Source organism: Scardinius erythrophthalmus, assembly GCF_964197995.2.
Source record: "Scardinius erythrophthalmus genome assembly, chromosome: 8".
NCBI lineage: Eukaryota > Metazoa > Chordata > Actinopteri > Cypriniformes > Leuciscidae > Scardinius > Scardinius erythrophthalmus.
This window is the reverse complement of record NC_138228.1, coordinates 6798196-6821385: the sequence shown is the minus strand read 5'-3', so window position 1 is coordinate 6821385 and position 23190 is coordinate 6798196. Positions and strand designations below refer to the sequence as shown.

Genomic DNA, 23190 nt, shown 5'->3' with positions numbered 1-23190 from the left:
TGTCTGCGTAACTGACGCTGGTGGGTCACATGATAATGACAGCATAGTGAAAGTAGTACATTCATGCTATACGCATACTATATAGAACATACTCGTGAAGTAATTACTTATTCAAAATAAGTACCTACTCAAGGGAGTATGTGATTTCAGATGCAGCCAAACTCTCTTCATCCGCATGTGTACAATGACTATACAGAAGCAAAATATAATATGGGCCTTAATGTAATATACAGTTGCCTATATATTTGTAAGAAGGGGGTCTTTATTTACAAAGGCATCATCATATTTGCAGGCCTCTTCCAACAAAAATCAATAAAATACACTGTTTATAATCCTATAGGTTCATTGTTCCAACTTTCTTACAACTGCATGCTTCATAAACGTTCTAGAAAACACAAACACTGACCTCTCCATTTTTTATAAAAATGCTGGACTCATTTCAGCTGTGTTTAGTAAAGTGTATAAATACTCTAGCAAGCCATTTACCATCCTACAGATCTAAAAACAGCATGTACGGTCACCACAGAAAAGGGTTTTGGCTGTCACAAATGCCCGGTCACGCAGTACAACCATAAGCACTGTCGGCCACATGGAGCCAATAAAAAGCTTCCAGTCTCACAAACACACATTCAGCTCCACTACCCCCACAGAACGAACCCTGCCCCCATCATTATCTGTTAGTTTTCCGTGCAACAAAACAAGCACTCACAAGCAGTCATAACATGCTAGCAAACAGTAGCCTGTTACGACGATGGACACTCATGGGGGTTAAGTCGGGGAATGACCCAGTTATGTCCTCAGCCTCAAAAGAACAAGGCGGTACGGCATGATGAGACTAATGCATATTTTCCTGAAACAAACCTAAAAAAGCATCACGGTTAGCCAACAGCTATAGCCCTGCTGGAAGACACTGCCAAAAGTGGTAGACATCTTCGCCCAAATTCAACAAGTCATTACAAGGAGGTCCCAGAAGTAGATCAATGGTGCACAGGAATGAATAATCATTTGCGTTTCAAATGGCCACACCGACGAACAAAAGCTAGTCACCTCACAGCCATGGATTTACAGTCTTTACCCCCCTTAAAGCCCCCTTTTCCAAAAACATCACATCCCCCATCCCCTACCCTCCGGGAGACAAGCGTTCCCCCCAACCCTTGGTCTCCATCTCCTCCACGTGGTACATTCACTTGTCGACCCTTGGCCCAACCACCATGCACACTTCATATTCTGATTCTAATCAATGTCATGCAGGTCAGTCCATTCTGGGGACAACCCTCTTTTTCCATTCCCGGTTTTCTCCTCGATCTTCATAACCATATGTCATTTACCCCCTTGGTTCCCAGCTTTTGTCTCCAGGGAGAATGTTGTTTTTTATGGACGGTAGGATCACACCAAGCCACTTAGATCTGAGTAAAGGCCCCTTCACACCAATAACTATATTAGCATCCACACCAGTGGATAATATCGTTTTGTATATTCTAAGCACGCACTGCCATTTTGTCGTCTGCTGCTTTAACGGCTGCTTTAACACTTTTTGTTATACTGGTTGAAACTCTCTTCACAATAATAGAAGTGGTCTAAATATTATTTAAAACATGTACATATTTCTTCTGTGGAAGTCTCAGGATCAAAAAAAATGTTAGTCCAATCTACATATTACATACGCTGTCCTACCTGCCTGTCAACATATGTATTTCCATACCTCCATGCACCTGCTCAAGCAGACATTACAAGTCATCGGCACGTTCCATGAGTCTATGCAGAGAAGACAGACATTCACTGAGTGCCGCAAACAAACAACAGCCGCCTTTTACAGTTCCTCCTGAACCAAAACAACGAGTTAACTCTGTGTTCACGCCATGTCGTAACCGCAATTACAAAAACGGCAACCTGTGATCTTCTACCCAGAGCCATGTTCATGTCCTCAGACCTGGATTTATACGTTTCTATGTCAACACGATTAACGCTGAAATGAATCTGCAGCAGTCAGGTGGTACAAGTAAGAGCTCTGCAAGTTGTTTACGTTCATTATTATTTGAATGTTATGTGCTTTGAGACATGAGTCTCGTACCGCTTTGCACACTCTGCTGTACGCATATTGGCCCTCATTTATCATTCTCGCGTAGAAACGGGTGTATAAGTTGGCGTAAGATTATGCTTACACTCCTCTCACCGCTTGATTTATGAAGCTGTGCGTACCTTTGAAATCCAGGTGTACGCAATACCTGCCCTTGATAAATACCGCGGCTGAAAACGAGCGTCATTAGAATAACACGCCCCTATATTCAAGTCTCCGCTCCCCCCACGCCCTCATTTTACGCCATGGACACACGGAAGACGGCAAAGAAGAGAAACTTCTTTGAGAAAGAGAAAGCGAAACCAGGGAAGTGGAAAGAAACAAAATTGATTTCTAGATTTTTATTATTAATGACGATTATTGTTATTAGAAGAAGAATGTCGTTATTATTATTATTTGTATTATTATTATTATTTAAAAGAAGAAGAATGTCGTTATTTTGTCAGTCTGAATTATTTTTTTGGTCATTAAAAGCCTTTCATTACTGAACCCAGTCCGTGCACACCTGCCGGGCCTAACCCTGGCCTAACCATCGTTTCAAAGAATAGTACAACGGCGAGCGAGTCGAGTAAAAACGCCTCGTCCGTTTGGGGAGGTGCGCACGCAGTCTGCGGAGACTCGCGCTGCGGAGCCAGGCGAAAGTAAACAAGGCTTGAAACGTCAGGTAAAGCGCACAGGCTCGCAACTGAAGGAATACATATGCCTACAATTCAAATGCTTTGGTAAAGTCACACAACTTAAACATTGAAGTCCATGTTGCACAAAAATAAACACTGAAGTTTATAATTACTATGTTGTTGTTGTTTTTTACAGTGGGTCATAATATATCATATCTTTTAGTTTGTCAGTGCGTTTTGTGGTGTTAGGAATTGTTTTTCTGCGCATTCCCGCACTCAAAACGTGCGTACACCACGTCCTGAGCTGGCGTAGGATTTGAGTGTGCCGTACGCCAACGTTCATATTGATAAATCTCAAAGTCACCGTGGTTTTGGGTGTACGCCAGGTGTACGCTGGAAATTTGGTGTACGCACTTTTGATAAATGAGGGCCATTGTGTTTTGAAGGAGGCGTGGCTTTGGAGACGCTCGGAAGGGAGGGTGGGATCTAATGCTTTCAAATCTAGCTTGCTATTGCTAGCCTCTCCGAAATTGCCTACCCTACCTTTAAATGCTTGAGCTCTTTAAATTGGCTGTCAATATTTTTATAATTCATCAGCTTGAAAAAAAAATTATTCTGAAAGCAATTCCAATGATACAATTCTTCTGTATCCTTATCGTTATAGTTATGATATATATTCTCATACAATTATCTTAAAACTTTATAGTTATTGTCCTTGGTGTGAACGGGCCTGAAGAGAGATTTAAAGGATATAAAGCAAGAGATACCAATAAAAGTAGGGCTTCCATATAACTTGTTGGTATCCACTCTTAATCCAAGATTCAAAAGTGTCAGAGAAATCCAAAGGCTTTGAGCAAAGTTCATTATCTGTGTTTCAAGTTGAATGTTAGTGCATTTGCCTTTCGTTCCTCTTTGTGTTTATTCCTCCAGTGAGAGCCAACACCCATCTCGGCAGGTGAGATTTTATCAGCTTTTAGATCAGTACAGTATGTAGTACATCAGAAAGGTTACAATGCAAATACAGACTGCTTCAAGGGTTGTTACTGAAACGTTATCTCTCTCAACAAGCCTTGTGCATTTGTGATGATTGAGATTCAAGCCCTTTGTGTCATTCACCTTGTTTTATCACAGTGAGTCTCATTTACGAACCATACACACATATTTGTGCATAAAACCTCTTTGAAAATGTTATAGTGCAAAAATCTATTTAATTTAGCAAATTAAATATAATCACTTAAATTTAGAATTACAATTAGAACCATCCCAAACCATATATGGGGGAAATAAATATAAAAATTCTATACTATTAAATCTAAAATCTCATTAAATGCTACAAGTGAATAATCACAAAATTATAAATGTACAGTATTAAAAATGGATTTTCATTTTGGGATTTGAGAAAGATTACGTTTAACAGCGTTCTTAAATGATTAGTGTTTTTAAAGACTAACTTTAAGTGAATGTTAGATGACAGCAAAAGCAATCTCAGTGTATAGATGAAATGAGCATGTAAAATAACGGATATAAACTATGTAAAAGTTTGGGGTCTGAAAGATTTAAAAAAAAAGATATATTTTATGCTCACTAAAGCATTTATTTGATCAGAAATACAGTAAAAAGAGTAATATTGTTAAATATTATTACAATTTAAAATAAATTTTTATATTCTATTTTAAAATGCAATTTATTCCAGTGTCAGATTATCCTTCAGAAATCATTCTAATATGCTGATTTGCTACAGAAGAAACATTTCTTATTATTATTAATGTTGAAAACAGTTGTGCTGCTTAATATTTTAGTGGAAACCGTGATAAAAAAATGTTTTTGATGAACAGAAATAACAGTGTTTATTTGAATAGAAATCTTTTATAACATTATAACATCATTTTGATTAATTTAAAGCATCCTTGTTGAAGAAAAGTGTTCATTTTATTTTTTTAATCATACTGATCCTAAACTTTTAATTTAGGTAGTGTATTACCAAAAATCTACAGAGACCATAAAATCTCTAATATCAGCCAGAACTTTTTTTGTGCACGCAAGCACGCAATTATTAGTGAATTATAATCTTACAGTTAGTGACCAATTCAGCAAAGTCACTATGCCAAACAACAGTACTGTAAGTTAAACATTTTCCACTGCCAATAGCATTAACACATACACATTAGGTGGGCTTCATCCACGTCATAACAGCCACAAGGGAGCAGAGCACGACAGAAAGCCTTCGTCTGCAGCCCATCTTCAGACACATCTGCCACACGGTGCCATGTGTGTTTGGAGATGTCAAATACTTTCAGTCGGCTGTAAGGTGTGAACTGGGCTGGAACAGAACGACTTAGCAGGGGCCAAGGCCAATGAGGACGAGACAAAGGCTGTGCTTTGTAGCAACCATGGAAAAAAACAACTCTGCCTCTCTCTAAGAACATCATAATGTTTTTATGAGGTGGTGAGATGCACTGCTCCCCAGATTTAAAGTACTCAAAACTTTCTCCGCTCATGAGATTTTATGACTTTAAATGCTTGTGTTTTGTTCCTACGAAGCGCACATCTGTTTGGAAAGAAGAGAAGCTGGCGTGTTGTTTCAGGTGCTGTTTTCTTTTCTCTTTCTTAAGCCGCATTGGGTCAGTGTATGTAAGAGATGAAACAGAACATCTCGTCCTCACACTTGGCATCATTATTTCAGGTTAGGGCTTGAAACTGACAGCCACCTAGTAAACTAAACTGCTGCCAGTTGACTTATTGATTAAAATCAGCATGAAATAGAAGTTGCAATAGTCTTTTCTTCCCTATTGTGACGTATAAGAGTTAAACTGCTTCTCGGACAAGAATAAAATGTAGGGCGGGACTTGATTTTGTGCATTGGGAATTGATTGGTTGTGGTTTGTCATGTGAGTGACAGGTTGTCCCACCCTCACGCCAATAAACACGTCATCAGAGATGTTGCTGTAAAAGGGAGAGGAAGTTATTTTGATTAAGGGCATATGAATAAAATATATATATATTATAATATATACTGCAGTATGCCATAAAAAATGTAAAAATGTATCAAGAATTGTCTATTTTGATTTCATGGTGTCTTTAACCATCTCTACGTTTCAGAACAGAAGGGAAGTTTCCAGCAGTCCAAAATCATGCAGCTTTTATCTCTGCTTCTGCAATTATAGTGCTAGCTATGATTCTTTGACTTTGACCAGTCACGTAATGAGCACTTTCTACTTTAGAGTTCAGTTGTCTTTGGCCTGGTTAAATTAGTTCCGCTGGTTCCTTCCACCCTACAGTCAGTCTTCACCGCGATCGGCACCATTGTTCTCTTCACGCAGCACGCTCGTCTACGGCTCCTGCGAGGCGCTCGTCTTTTGTTCCCGCCGCATGCGATGGCACGGAGTTTGGCCTATATTATTCATAAGCAGCAGGAACGTGTGGCCTGTTGGAAGGGGGTGGGGGAAGGGTGGGGTTTGGGACATCCCTGCCCAGGACCGACAAACGGGACTACATGACCCCCTGATCTGAAACGGACAGAGCCACTCATCCGAAAAAAGAAAAACAAAAAGAGGGGTGGGGGAGAGGGATGAAAGAAAGAAAAAGAGAGAGAGAGAGAGAGAGAGAGAGAGAGAGAGAGAGAGAGAGAGAGAGAGAGAGAGAGAGAGAGAGAGAGAGAGAGAGAGAGAGAGAGAGAGAGAGAGAGAGAGAGAGAGAGAGAGAGAGAGAGAGAGAGAGATACAGAGCTTGAGATTACAGTGCTAATGATAATCCACTACATAAGGGGCGAGATGGAGGAATTATGGCAACTGTGAATTATGAACTGACACAACATCTGATTTAAGTGTACACTATGAGACTGATGCTCAGATATGCAATTATGGAAGATACATTAGGGGGAAGTATTTAAAGGGATAGTTCACACAAAAATGAAAATTATCCCATCATTTACTCCCCATCAAGCCATCCTGGGTGTATATGACTTTCTTCTTTCAGCCAAACACAATCAAGAGTTATATTAAAAAATATCCTGGCTCTTCCAAGCTTTATAATGGGAGTGAATGGAAACTTAGATTTTAAAGCCCAAAAAAGCGCATCCATCCATCATAAAAGTAATCCATAGGCTACGTCTCCAGGGAGTCAATAAAAGGTCTTCTGAAGCGTTTTTATAAGAAAAATATCCATATTTATAACTTTTTATACCATGGTCTGGGTGAATACTCGATTCTGATTGACTGCAGGGTGTCCATTAAAAAGTGATAATGTACACCTAGGAAAGGCGTCCCGTCAATTTGCCTGATGACAGTTCTAAATGATTGCGCTGGCTCAAACTCACTGGTCAGCTGCTGCGGTCGGGTCGCTGTGGCCACGTTGCTTGGCAACGCCTGTATACGGGAGATATTAAATAGTGCGCTCGACTTAATAAATAAAAACCCTCACGATTTTTACTCTAAAACACATTAAAGTATTATTAATTGATTAAATATTTCTTTCTTTCGTAAGTGACCATGGTATAAGCGGGTTCACGCCTCGCCGGCGTCCATTAATAACTGATAATGGACACCTCGTCGGGCATTAACCCTTACATAAACTATGATCACTGGCTTCCAGTAACGGCCGAATGCAATAGAAATCTTTTGTTACATTATACACTTATTTATTGACACCTTTGGTCAATTTAAAGCATTACTGCTCAATAAACGTATTTAAAAAACAATCTTACCAAGCCCAAACTCGGGTAGTTTAATATGAACGAGACAGTGCATGGTGCAACATAGCAACTCTGGTTTTCTTGCCCTCCTCTTTCACTTCTGTTCCTCCTTGCCGCTCTCTCAGTATGTACACTTGACAATCGGTCGGCCACATTTCAAACCAGTGGAATCTATCATAGTGTCTAAAGAGATTTAATACATGAACGATCGAAGAGTTTCAGTCTTGGCTCCAGAGATGAAATTACAATAGTTCTAACAAGTGGCACTTAAGAAGGGAGAAAGATAAAGCGTTCTACCTTTTGGGAAACCCTGTCATGTTTCTCAAAAAAAACATGGGTTCTCAACCACACCATATATGATGCGATCAACTAGTATGCCATGAGTCACGTATTGTGAGTGCAGTGCATGAGCTTGTCTGTACCGGTCTGAAGTCCGTTACATTTAAATGGGGAGGAACCAGAGGGGGGTGGATGTCTGTTGATGCATGGGGGTTGGTTTAAGGATAAAGGGGGGTTGGCGATGAGAAGTTGTGGAGCTGAAAGAGGGGTGGTGGAGGGGTTGTGGTGGCTGCCTCATCCCCTGAGGAACTGCCTCGTATGCCAAGCAAAATCTGTCTCTCTCTCCTCTCTAGCACCTGAGGGCTTATCTGTCAAGCTCAGTAAGCACTGGGCGACCTGACTCCATAACCATCCTTGTGTGTGTGTGTGTGTGTGTGTGTGTGTTGATAATGGGGGAGGAGAGCACCCCGCATGCTGCTTTCATATGCACCCCATTCACAGAGCAGCCAGAAGCCATCCTCCACTCGCCTATCAGTTACTATAGTGACGAGTCTGCGCAAATTAAATAGAGGCAGGTCTATGGGGGCGTCCACACACTCACTGGCCTCTGAGATTACAATAGTGGAACAGTTCTCTACGTTTTGATTGGTTAATGTTGCACATTTTGAAAATTCATACACAACGCCAGCTTTGAAAGGTTCAAGGCAGTCTTCGCTCAGCATGTGTAGTAGTTTTTGTATTTTTATACACAGGATTGGTGGGAAATGCAGGGAGATCAGAAACGTTCAAAGAGCAATTAAGGATAGTATAAAAAGGCCTGTACAGACTGTCACTTCTTCAAATAATGTTATCACACAGGTTCGCGGAAGCATTTTTCTGCAGAATAAAAAATAACAAGGTAATTGTGAGAAAGTTTAAAATAGTTTACAATAAGGTCTCATTAGTTAACATTAGCTAATGTGTTAACTAACATTAACTAATGAGCAAGACATTTGCTATAGATTTTTATAATCATTGTTAATGTAAGTTAATAAAAATACAACTGCTCATTTCAGTTCATGTTAGCTCAGGTCCATTAAATAATAATGTGTGTGTGTGTGTGTGTGTGTGTGTGTGTGTGTGTGTGTGTGTGTGTGTGTGTGTGTATAAAATGCAAGAACTAAATGTCACAATGGTGAATGAAGTTGCAATTGTGAGTAAAGAGTTGTATTTGTGAAATTTGAGATCAAAATACGGAGATTTAAAGCCACAATTACAGGAAAAAAGTTTCAACCATGGGATATTGAAGTGTCATTGTTAAGATATTGTGAGATTTGAGGTGAAATTACAAGAGAAAAAAAAAGTTGCAATAGTGAGAGAGAGAAAATGTGTGTGAGGAAAAGTTTCTAAATTCTAAAATATTAAGTCACAATACAATAACCTTTTCATTGTACCTCAAGCTTGTCATATAAAGGTCTTCATTCAAAGCCGTAGGACAGAAACTGGTCAAAACAACTTGTTCCTGAAATGCAGAATGCTTTTATGCCAATGTTTATTTACACGACCATTGCTCATTTCCCGAGCAGTCACACTCCAGACTGCCGGATGGCCGTGACAGACAAGCTACACGGACAAAAACAAACCTGAAAGAGGTTTCCGTTTCACGCTGCACTCACGTGACGGCTAGACGTGGCCATGAATGCTCTTCAAATAAGATTTAAACAACCCATGTGATGAGAAACTACTATAAACTATTAGAAGCGATGCATCCTGCTGGGCCGAGCCAAAGCCCCCTGCTGCAGGCACAGAATCAATGCATCCACATCCACAGCAACAGGACGCAGGCATGCTTAAAGAAAAGAGAACATTTAAAACTCAAGGAGACAATAATGTGAGGTTTTAAGCATCAAATAATGAGTGGGTTATGGAATCAAAGAACGTTGGTGCGTTTGAGAGGTGCGGCCCGTTAATGGGTGATATACTCAGAGCCGCACTCTTTCAGAAGTCGGTCCAGACACGTCAGAACTGTGAGCGTGCCCTGTGTGTGTCCGTGCATGAAAGGCCTGAAGTGTCTGTGATCTTCCCTTTGCAATTCTTGGCTTTGCTAAGCCATTTAAAAGATGTGAGATGTACAGTACAGCATTTTTGGAAGAGTTTCGAATACACACCACATTTTCCACATTAATCACATTTATCTTTAGAGGAAGATCCTTTTGAAACCAAATATGCTTTACTTGAGGTTCTTGGTATGCATAAAAATAAATAAACGGAGCACTACTTGTTTTGCCAAATTTACCCATTTGCCACATGTTACCATTACTCGCATATTTCTGACAAACACCACAGCTTATCGTGCCTGTCTCTCGATCAACTTGCACCTGTCACAAAAGCATGAAGTCCATTTCATCTGGGCAGCTCGACATTATGAATATTCCACATATCTGTTGCTGGGTAGAAAAATTTCGGTAGAAAAAAAAACACACATTTTGACTATATAAGAATGATTGTGAGAAGAAAGAATGACAAAAATGTTCTGCCAAAATTCCTGACAAAATTATTTAAATGAAACCATGACATTTAATTAGCACTTCTTCGATAACGTGTATTGACTGAGTCAATGTCCATTTTGTGTACACAGTGTGGATAAGCTACATGTCAGAAGCGTGGAGACACTTCAGCGTTACCAACAATGATGCTATTTAGCAATATGTAAAATGTAGTTTGCTTATTGATGAATTGATGATTATTATTTTAATTTATCACCTGAGAACACAACACCCTTTACAGCATGAAGATTTCAGCTAACCAATTACCAAAAAGTTACTTTACCAAAGCTTTTATTTAGATTTTTTTTTATCACTACTAGATAAACTTATAACTGCAAATCTTTTTTTATATTGCATTTCTTTATGAAGGAACTGCATTGTAAAAAATTATATGATCAATAAGTACTGTATATATATGTTTTTATACTGCTTTAACTCATCAAAATAAGATTTTTATATGTTATAAGTTATAGAAGATTAAGAAAGTTATACAAGATTCAACAAGTCAGTTTAACGTATTTTAAGTTAGTTGTACTTAAAAATTTAAGGCAGGTCGTTCCAAACCTGTAAGACTTTCGTTCATCTGAGAGCTTTCTGTCCCTCCATTGACAGCTATACAACTACCACTTTGGCGCTTCAGAAGGTTCATAAAGAGATCGTAATCCATATGAATTGAGCGGTTTAGTAAAAAAAGACACGATGGCTTTATATGATGAGTAGATTGAATTTAAGTGTTTTATTCACATATTAAAGGACAAATCAAGTGAAAAATGAACCTGGGGTTAATTAACACGGTTACCGAGTCGATCGTTCCCTGCGATGCGTTTTCATGAAAATCGAATGTAAAGAGTTTTATTTATAAAAACAGATTAGCTCATAACAGTAGTATATGGGGCACAGAGTAAGTAAAAGTAAATCGCAAGTTAATACCACTAACAAGGCTCAAAATAGCCTCACACTAACACGGTAGCATAATGAGGGTCCCTACAGTACATGCAAAACGAAGCATTGAGAACTTTGTAAGTGTACAGACAGTTTAATAAGAAGATACTTTATAAAGACAGTACATTACGCATTTACAGGCAGGAGCCATCTTGGAAAACAGTCTCGACTAGTCGAGCCACGAACGCCGTGCTACATTAGATTTCACAAACGTAATTCCTATCGACCAGCTCACATCGCACGGCGTTCGTGGCTCGATTAGTCGAGACTGTTTTCCAAGATTTCCTACCATGTTAGTGTGAGGCTATTTTGAGCCTTGTTAGTGGTATTAACTCGCGATTTACTTTTACTTACTCTCTGCCCTATATACCAGTGTTATAAGCTAATCTGTTTTAATAAATAAAACTCTTTACATTCGATTTTCATGAAAACGCATCGCAGGGAACGATCGACTCGGTAACCATGTGTTAATTAACCCCAGGTTCATTTTTTCACTTGATTTGTCCTTTAACATTGATCAGCGAACATAAACAGAAGCTCAACCGAACTTGCTTGACGCGCGAGAATGAACCTCATTCAATCGGCTCTTCATATAAAGCAATCGAGTCGCTTCAGAAAATTTTGGACTAAACGATCCGCTTAACGATCTCTTTATGATCTCTTCATTAATTTTTTGAAGCATCAAAGTGCCAGTTGCGTAGCTGTCAATGGAAGATCAGAAAACTCTCAGATTTCAACAGAAATATCTTCATTTGTGTTCCAAAGATACACAAAAGTCTTACAGGTTTGTAATGACATGAAGGGGAGTAATTAATGACAGAATTTTCATTTTTGGGTGAACTATCCCTTTAAATAAAATCCTGAGCTTGGTGACATTCATGTGCGTCAAACTCAAAATACAATCTTTCTGACTTGAATGCACCATAAGCTCACAGTATTATTTAAAAGACTTCTTCTGACACTAAAAAAAGAAGATCCTCCCTGCTCTTGCAAGGACTTTGTCAAAGATGGTCTGTCAAGACCGTGCAGAAAACAGCTCTGCCAGTCAAAACACCGGGCCCCAGACAAGACGGGCACTCGGGTCCCTGTGCACGTCGCCAAGCACGTCACATCTGGATGAAAGAATCGGCGTGTGCCCTTTCATTCACACGTGGGACAGCTCCCCCCACACAGCCTCTGCTGCCAGAGACTCTGCGTTCTACGCTCATTCCTCTTATTGTCATTCTAATTAGCTTTCAAGAAGGAAAAAAAAGCCAGGCTCGCACACACACAGAGGCCCTGGCTGAGACAAGCACAGCAACTAATAGACACACTTTCATTCACCAGTCACAAACAGAACTGACCATAAACACAAAATTCACAGATCCCAAGAGTAAAATAGGTACACTGCCTCATCCTCAGATCCAATTAGCTGAGCTACAGAGGATCCCTACAACGCATATACAGACATGTATTTACACTAATACACACTCTCTGAGACTCCATCACAATTTCACGTACACACACTCATCGGAGGTGCGAGATGGAGAACTGGTGCATCCCAGCGAGAGAAAAGAGGTTGAGACAATCACAGCGATGACGAGAAGACAGATGGGTGGGGGAAGCTAAACCTTCACACACATTTACCATGAGAACATCTCAGAGAGAAATGCTTTACCCCCCACAGAACACACTCACAAACACACACACACACACACACACACTCACTCACTCAGAAAACCTTTAAAGAAGGAATTCTTGCTGCTGTTGGATTGTCTGCTCTAAGTCATAAACAGGTGTTTTTAGTAAATAAGGGTCACTGACTTAACACATATTTCTTTTTTTGTCTGGATCTCTTGTTATTCAAAAATACATTTCAATGCATTATGATGAACACGTTTTCAATTTCCTAATTAAATACATTTTGATATTAATTCTTTGTGTAGCATAAAATTAGAAATGTCTGCATGGTGTAACTGTCTGCAGATCGTAAGAAAAAAAGTCTTATTAAAAGTCCACCAAATCATAATGTAATATCCAAATATCATATCAACTAGAGGACTCATATAGAGAACCATGACTATGTTATATATATATATATGGTTTTTGACATGGTTAGTTCAGGCTTTAAAATGTCAAAGACGACATTTGAAAAAACGTCAAATTAAAATGACGTCTACCCTGACTAATGTCTGTTCAATATTCAAGAAAATCGTATTACTTTTTATTTGAGGGTTATACCACTTGACATTTTTAGATTAAATATATCACAATTTTATACATGGCATGCACTGTTATCAATCGAGAAACAAATACACAGATTGAGTATACTTAAGAGAGCATATTAAATTAGAGAGCATATACATAATCATGTAAAAGTTTAATTGCATTTTGAAAATGGTAAACACAGTAAAAGTTTTCCAAAAATGTATGATCCCAACATGAATGCAAAGATCACATTTCGAAAAACTTGCTGGCAAATGCGTTTTAAACTAGATTTTTAAAAGCTTTCTCTTTTTCATCACAGACATTCATCATTCTCAGACATCCTAATTTGTTCCTGGCCCTTAAAGGAATTATGAAAATTGTGCAATGCAGCTTTTACATGATTCTGCATAATAATATGCTCTCTAATTTAATATGCTCTCTCACTTATGGCCATGTCTTAGTCTCTCAGTTAATATGAGATCATAAAAATGCATGTATAATACAAGCATTGGAAGAAGGTCATACAAAAGTGTCCTGATATAGCCTGTCAAACTGCAGGACACTTCACATTTCACCCCGTGAGAACTGTTTCTGTTTATTGAGACACATATATATTTGTCTCTGGATAATTAATTTTGTGCAGTAAAAATCCAATTACCAAAAGAAAATGGGGCTGTGTGATGTGAAATCCCAGTCTTTGAGAATCCGAACTGAACCCGAACATCCCAAGTGAAGCCATCAAAGGCATTCAGATTCTAGAAATCCTTTAGGATTGGGGATAACTCCCTGTAATATGAAAGGAATTTTACAACTCGAAACATCTTTTCCTGTGTTATTTCTCATCAGTTGCATCATCCTCATCCTCCACAGATGGTGAGAATTGAGCAAATTAAAGCTCCCCCATCTGTTAAAACCCAATGATGGCTAAATTATTTCTTAACTGCCACGTGAACACGCATTATCAAAGCACTGTCAAATTAGTGGAAAATGGCAGCTTACAATTCTCAGCAGGGCACTTCCTGACTTTTCCACGCTGTCCCGTCAAAGGTCTGGACTCTGGAGACAAGCCAGGACAAGGTTTATGGGAATTCCCTGGTATGGGAGAGCCCTCTTATAGGTGGAAGAAAATGACTCTGTTCACACCGCCAGCGACACTCAACGACATGTTCCCATTCATTTTTAATGGAAGGCTTTCGACTTCCGGCAACATGATCGACAGTGACCGCTGGCGACAGAATGCAATCATGTCAAGCGACGGGAGTCACGCTACAAAAGTTCAGAAATACTCTCGAGTGCAGGCAAGACAGGACAGCTCCGGAGCGATTTTACTGCGATTTGACTGTAACCACATCCACATACATGGATGTAATAAAATGATGCGTGTAAAAGAAACTGTCGGCAGTCTCAGTGAGAGCGCTTCATTCATTGATAGTTTGTGTTGTTAATTATATGACACTGTGAGCTGTTTAGCACTGCTGCAGTTTCCCCTGCGTTATGTTGATTATCGGGGGGGGGGAATGTAGATTACTTGTCAAATAGTAATTTTTGACTGTATGAGTGAGTTTAATTTGTTTAATTCATCATATAAAGCAATGTCTCTTTAGAAAATTTGGACTAAACCACTTAATTCATATGTATTAGTTTTACGATCTCTTTCTGAACTTTTTGAAGTGTAAAAGTGGTAGTTGCGTAGCTGTCAACGGAGGGACAGAAAGCTCTCAGATTTCATAATAAAGATCTTCATTTGGGTTCTGAAGATGAAGGAAAGTCTTACAGCTTTGGAACGACATGAGGATGAGTAATTATTGACTGAATTTTCATTTTTGGGTGAACTATCCCCTTTAAATCATCTTACGGAGTATATGTAAAAGATAATAATAAAATCTCACTGAGATGATTCTCACACTATTCTTCTGGCATAATAATTTTATTAGCAAAATATCTCACCACGTACTGCCGCACCCGGGTCGCACCCAACCGGCATCTAAAATACAATTGCCCATGTTTTGCCTTGGGCAAAAAAACTTGAAATCGTAATAAAATCGCAATGTGATCATGATGATTTCTAAACCGTGGAAAGCATGATTTTTCCGCCAGCCCCCTCAGTGTTTGCAATATGAATGCAGCACACCTAAATCTGCCGTGAGAACAGAATTGGTTTGGAAGAAAGCGCTGAAACAGGGAAGATTAATTCAGGGCAGGATAAGGACTTGAAATGATGTATCATAGAGCCAGGTAAATTGCAAGAAGTGTCAAACTATCGTTGTGGCAAAGCATTCACACAGATCATTTTTGCGGTGGAAAACACAAGATAGAGACGTGTTTTTTTTAAAAGTTGAACTTTTTTTACCTTGAGCGATGCATAGACACGCCAATGTCATACACAATATGCTGCAAAAGCTGCAAGCGCAACAGTTAAAGACGTCCCTCTAGCGCGTTTACATAGAAAAACAATGGCACCTTGCAAACCGGGTGAACAAAAATGTATAATATGGGCATTTGCGAACTGCACAACATATGATAAGAGTTTAAAAGGCATGAATAAATAACCAACACAGTGACGCATCATTTATGCAAAGATATGGTGCCTGAAAATATTGTCAATAAAACCAGCTTCCAAAAATTATAAAGTATGTGTGTAAGGAAATTTTGTTTCAAAACCGTGATTAAAAAAAAAAAAACGCAATATTGATCAAAAAATATTGATAGCATTTTTTGTCCATATCGTATAGCCCTAGTTTTGCCACAAGACAGCAATTTTCTTTAATCTCTGCAGAAGTCATCTCTGAGTGAAGGTGAATGTAATATGAAGATTGTACAAAGTGACATTTTTTAAAACACTATGAACATGAATAAGCAGCCACAACAAGGCCGGTATAACCATAGCAATCTATGGGTACAACATGCATCACATGACTAAACAAGCGTCATCATTTACAAATACCTCTGTTTTCACAGTCCACACTACAATGCGAAAATGTCAGTGTCAAAATTATCAAGGCAGAGCTCCGTTTCGCAGTACAAGAATGACGTCTCAGTGTGTACGGAAGAACAAAACAGAGAAAAAGATGCGTTTTCAAGTGAATCCGGATTAATGTAGACATAGCCTAAGAAAGAGCAGAAATGGGAGCATCTATCTCCCAAGTTTTGTTCAAAGATATCCATTCACTGTAAAACTATGATGCTCAATATTATATCAAGCCTGACTAAAGTGAAAGCATCCCGAAGTTACGGCTAATAGAATGACTGATAACTTGGTTTCAGTACTGTGGACTTAACATCACTCCCTACCCCCAGCTGTAATAGCTTAATTTGTCACCCTGACACACATACAAACACACACACACACACACACACACACACACACACACACACACACACACACACACACACACACACACACACACACACACACACACACACACACACACACACACACACACACACACACACACACACACACACACACACACACACACACACACACACACACACACACACACACACACACACACACACACACACACACACACACACACACACACACACACACACACACACACACACGGCTCAAATACCTCATTAATGCCCAGCAGCCCATTATCTGAGGAGGAGGGGATGAATGCTCAAATTCAGTGCAGCCAATTTGAATATGTAATGGGCTAAAGATATAATCACTATATCTAATTCGACAATTAGAACAGATTCCAGTTTTTACGCACTTGACACAACTATGCTATTCCAATTTTAAAGCGGAAGAAACTTCATTAGATCAGATATTGCTTGACTACATGTGACAGTATTTTGCATATTATAATTGTGGAATTAGTGGGGGTCGAGCGATGCTTTAGGAGACAGAGCGGCCACGGTTATCCCCCTCCTTGTCGCGGGTCTTTCATGTCTGCACTGAGACAACAGGCATAGAGACACACAGAGGCTCCCTTGGGTTTACCAACACCCCCACCTCTTCCTAGAGCTCTTGACAAAGCCTTTCCAGTCACCAGTCTGACCCAGTAACCTGGCGAGCAGCTCGGGGGTGTTGAGTAGCCTCTCCCGGGCTTCCGACCGCAATCCAATCACACAGGCCGCCGTTTGTTGAGTCCTTTTCCTGTCCCGCTTCTGGATCAGATGAGTATGTTTTCGACGGGCCTGATTGTGGCTAGCGGGCGCTGATGGGGAGCCGTGCTACGGCTGAATGTGCTAATCCGTTTAGACACAGGCATCTTTCTTTACAGACGTTTCACTGGAATGCACCCCCTACTAAAAAAATCCACCTAGGCCATACAGTGTGTACAATTTCACCAGCTGTAAATAACAATACTCGCATATAAACCAAACCACTGGCACGCAAATGATAGAAACCAAGGAATCGCATCCAAACGATGACACTGCTCTAATTTATGGCGCATAATTGCTCTTATGAACATGCGTGCTGCTATAATTATATAAATGTTCTCAATCTAGTCGGGCAGGCCCTTAGAGTGGCGTCACTGCGAGCTACAGTTCCCTCTCCATTTCAGGCGACGGTTCAGGAGCTCATGAAATATTGAGAGTATGCAGGCGGCTGAGGGGTGCCGTGAGTTTTTTGCTGCACGACTCAACAATCAGGTCTAATTAAAGGATTGCAATTTTTAGGCATCAGGAGGGGTGAGGAAAAACACATTCATCTTACCCCCTGGTTCCCCTTGAAGCAAATTGCCGGTTGATTTGGTAAGGACCCCTGGGGACAGAAGAAAAAAAAAAGGTAGAAGAGGTTGGTTAGCATCTACTATTATTATACAAAGGATTAGAAAAGAAACAAAGACATCCTGGAAATGCATCATCTCCACCTGAATCTCTAGGCTGGAACAGGTTCCAAGATGCTTTAATAAAAACAACAACGCTGGTTTTGTACCAGCCTTACATGAGTGAAGGAAGGAAAAACTGAAATCATTTACTGTCTTTTCAAACCTGTGTGACAAGTTTATTGTCCATATAATGAAAGACAAAACAATTGGACCCCATTAACTTACACTGTATGAAAAAAAAAAAGAAGTGTTCTACTGAGGAAAGAAAGTCATACAGGTTTAGAACGGCATGAGGGTTTTCATTTTATTAAGTGTTTACCCACAATGCCAGCATTTCCACAAGCTGTGTTTAGGTACTAACTTCAGTGAAATATCATGCCTACCTATTAGCTTCCCTTCCCAGTAATTACAGTCTCCTGTTACTTGCCTGCCCTCATCGACAGAGGCACAGCTCTCTCCTGTATTAATTCATGCAGAGTGTGTGTGTGAGGGGGGTTGCTTTCGAGAGAATGAAAGGCTGGCTGTCACTGGCCTCTCAGCAGTGTCATGGTTCTGCTTGTGCGAGCCTAAAGATCAAGGCCGGGCTTTGCTAATCTGCACTGGAATGCGTCCGATTAATAAATCTCGACTTGAAAGACTTAACATGAGTCAATCAAATGTTATTGTGTGAGGCGTGGATGAGTGCGAGGATGTTGAGTGAAAAGTGGGGGTGGGACAGGGCAAACATCATGGGAAAAGCTTTTAGCCAACGAATTTTGAGCACTAATTAGGACTAAATGTAAGTTACAAAAAGCAATTTGGTTTTTTTTTTCTAAAGGTCCATCAAACTAAATCAAGCAAGCCTGGACATTATCTACCCTGTGGTGTTTGTCCACCACATAAAGCGTGTACAAATAGGCCTTTTATATAACCATCTCTTGCGAGCTGTGTTGAGCTTTTAACACTCAGCTCAGTCCAACGTCCAGGAGCATTTACGCCATGTATGTGAAACAGACTCATTCACATCACTGAAGTAAATTACTGAGACAAAAGGGAGAAAAACATTAGGCTTCCCCCAGCATAGCTCGAAACCATTAAGCAAGGTCAAAAGATAGCACTTATTATCTTCAAGGTACAGCTGGAGCTTTGGTCAACAAGCATGTTTATCTATTATGGATGTTACAGGGAGAGGCCGTCATGTCACACTCTTAGACATACAGCGCAGCTCAAGTTGCTTATTAAAAAATGCAGGCTTATTGGTTTTGCGTTTGTTGCTGTGGTCGGATTAGTGGCTAAACATTACTGAAGGGGGTTGTGGTGCTGTAGCTAACTTGAACTTTGTTTTTTTTTATTCTGGAGCAGCTTATAAGCACATAATGAGCACAGGTCAGAGGAGGACAGTGAGGTATCTAGTGACCTGACTTGACCATGTCCTTGGTTATATTACAATGAATTAATTGTTCTTATTTTCACTTCTGACCTAATTTGTAATTAAAAAAACTAGTACCAAAGGTCTCTCATGAGCATCATAAGTCAGACTGACCAGAGCCACAGCTCCAACCATACATTGTCGATAATGTATTACCTCTTACTTGTAAAATTAAATGGACACACTTTAAATTAGGTTTCTTTATCTACTAATATATAATTGTTAGGTATTGTGTTCATGCTACACTTTTGCTGCTATTGAGGTGGGATATGGTTAAGTTAAGTATTTTTCAAAGATCAGTACAATGTAAAATACGTAAAGTGTACACAATAAGTACATGTTATCAAATGATTAATTAAAAAACTTAACAGAAGTTAGACATCAATTTATGTGATAATAGATATAACTAGGCTCAGAACTGAATATTGAAATGTATAACAGACAATGCAAATGACAAACCCCATATTAAATGCATCTATCTATCTATCTATAGACAAGGAATAAGATAAAATAAAAAATCCAACAGATTATTAAGGAATCCCCACCAGATCCCAAAATATTACTTAGCCCAACGTGTTTATCTCTACTTTTCACTCTTTCTACTAGGTCACATATGATTTACAATAGAACATTGATATCGAGCTCCTGTTGCAAGCTCGAGAAAGTCTTCTCGAGTTCTGATTGGGTCAAACGACATCCTACACCGCCTGACTGACCAATGAGCGGTGACATCGGGACGGCGTCCAAGCGTTTAAAGGTCTAACAACAAAACGACAGAGCAAACCAACAAAAATACACCTTGATCGTCCAATCATCGTCAAGAAGCGCTGTGGTTGAGATGAAGCTGATTGACCAAGCGCCCCGTCCAGCTGGCGTACACGTTTTACCGCTGAAGTATTGATATTACTGGAATCTGTGCTGTACAACCGACGGTGACAATGAGAAGTGTATTGATTACTCGGGATAACTGGTAAAGTGCAGCTTTCCTTTGCGCGAGGCGAACATTGCACTTAAAGGGACAGTTCACCCAAAACAAAACTCATTCAACCACCCGCATGCTGTTCAAAACCCGTCTGACTTTCTTTTTTCCTTGGAACACAAAAGGAAATGTTAGGCAGAATGTTAGTGACTGCTTCAAGTTCTTATTCACTTACAGTGCATGTTTTTTTTTTTTTTTTTTGCATACACTACTGAGGCTGTCAGTACATCTTCCGTTTGTGTAAGAAACAGTCATAAAGCTTTGTAACAGCATGTAATAATAACAATATTTTCATTTTAAATTGAATTGACTGTTGCCATGCAATTGCCACATTTAAGTTAACAACTTCAAGAACTTATTATAAACTTAAATGTACCTAAAGAGACAATACGAGGTTAAATGCGCGTTAGCTTTAATTCTCGGGATAGTTCACCAAATCTTGCAGCGAATTGAAATGTTCGAGTCAATGAAATATTTGATAGCAAAATAAAAAATAATAATAATCTCAATGACTATTTGAATTGTTAGGCTAAATGCTACTCGATTAGTTCGAGCTTGAACCTTGAGCCCCTCTCAGACCGTAAGATCCCCGTGAGTGTTCTGGGTAAAAGAAACATTTCCCATCTTCTTTTTAAAATGAGCATAATTTAATAGGCAAAGCAATATATCCAGCATGTTGCATTTCGTATCATTTGTCAGAAATAATTAAGAGACGCCTTTATGTTGAATCTAAAGTGGAAGATAGGAGATTTTGTAAAGCCAATTGCAACTGGCTTAACGTAAAAATAAAACGATTGACATTTGTTTCATTTTGTCACAGTATAAAAATATCAATAAGTAACAATAAATAAAAACGAACTTTAACGCACCACAGTAGGCTAACAACTGGATGTGTCCGATTTCCTCCTGTTAGGATACTATTTGTCCCTGTTCAAACAGCATATTGCACTTGAAGTGACGCAGGCTGCTCTTCCTAAATAAATCAACACTTTACAAACAGCCAACTGTGTTGAAGTTGCGAGTTCTGAACTTTTCTGTCTGTCCAATTGAGATCAGTGGAGCAAATAAACACTGACGAAATCGAACCAAACGCGTTACCTTGAGATTCTGATAGGCTTCCAGCGTCCGGATGGCAGTGTCTGTTAGCTTGACGTGAAAGATGGTTTTGTTGTGAATGCTTTTATTAATCTTTCCACAGGAGAGTCCATACCGATGCTCCTGTCTCAACGCTGCCATGTCTGGAACTGAGGTGAAGTGGCGACATTCTAGTCCAAACGTCATTCTCAGCTGGGCGGGGTTACCAGACAGCGTTGTGGTCACGTCACTCACACACACACACACACACGCGCGCACGCACACACACGTTGTGTTTTCATGTTTTATGGGGACTTTCCATAAACATAATTATTTTTACATTGTACAAACTTTATATTCTATCCTCTAACCCTAAACCTATAAATCACAGAAAACGTTTTTACATTTTCAAAAAACATAATTTAGTCTAATTTATAAGCTGTTTTCCTCATGGGGACCAAAAATGTTCCCACACAGACAAGATTACATATATTGCCATCTCTGTGGGGACATTTTGTCCTCATAAAGTACCTGGACATCACACACACACACACACACACACACACACACACACACACACACACACACACACACACATACACACACACACACACACACACACACTATGCATATGTATTTCAGCATTAAACCTACTACCCTAACTAAGGAGGGTGACACAATAGAGTTCGATTTAGTGGTCCAGTTTTACTGAACAGACAGACTGCTTTTTTTCTTGAACGTGTATGTGTGAATATGGTAACTTACTGTGAATATGGTATTTTTTTTTATGTATGCACTGCTGTTAAACATTTGGGATCAGTAAGATTTTTATGTTTTTTAAATAAGTGTTTTATGCTCACCAAGGCTGCATTTATTTGATTAAAAATAAAACAGTAATATCGTTAAATATTATGACAATTTAAAAAAAAAAAAATTCTATTTGAATATATTTTAAAATATAATTTATTCCTGTGATGCAAAGCTGAATTTTCAGCATCACTACTCCAGTGTCACACGATCCTTCAGAAATCATTCTAATATGCTGATTTGATGCTCAAAAAACATTATTATTATCAATGTTGAAAAAAAATGTCCCCAATTTGATTTACTGTAGAATAGAATGTTCTATTTCATTTATTTGAAATAGACTATTTTGTAACATTAGGCCTATAAATGTCTTTACTGTAACTTTTGATCAATTTAATGCATCCTTGCTGAATAAAAGTATTGATTTCTTTTAACTTTTGAACTTTAGTGTATAATGTCACAAAAGCTTTCTATTTCAAATAAATGCTGTTCTTTTGAACTTTCTATCATGTGACACTGAAGACTGGATGTTGCTGAAAATTCAGCTTTGAATCAGAGGAATAAATTACATTTTAAATATATATTAAAATAGAATAATTTATTAAATGATAATATATTATTATTATTATAAAAATATATAAACATATATATTTTTGTATTTTTAATTAAATAAATGTATAGCCTTGGTGAGCATAAGAGAGCTTTCAAAAACGTAAAAAAATTTAACGATCTTAAACTTTTGAATGGCAGAAAATCTGTAATTATTAAACTGTAATTATTTTTTATGTATGTTCTAATATATATATATATATATATAT

The 23190-nt window shown here is 38.9% G+C and overlaps 1 protein-coding gene across 1 annotated transcript in view; it reads right to left on the bottom strand.

Moving 5' to 3' along the window:
* The window catches only part of LOC308695000 (RNA polymerase II elongation factor ELL), a 44022-nt gene extending 22152 nt beyond the window's left edge, over nucleotides 1-21870 (bottom strand). The window contains exons 1-2 of the mRNA XM_081372887.1: nucleotides 21590-21870; nucleotides 17990-18037 (exon numbers count right to left, since the gene is read on the bottom strand). Of these exons, the coding sequence (XP_081229013.1) occupies nucleotides 17990-18037; nucleotides 21590-21772 (231 nt within the window). The 5' untranslated portion in view covers nucleotides 21773-21870. The remainder of the gene's footprint in view (nucleotides 1-17989; nucleotides 18038-21589) is intronic.
* Between the last annotated feature and the right edge of the window lie 1320 nt (nucleotides 21871-23190).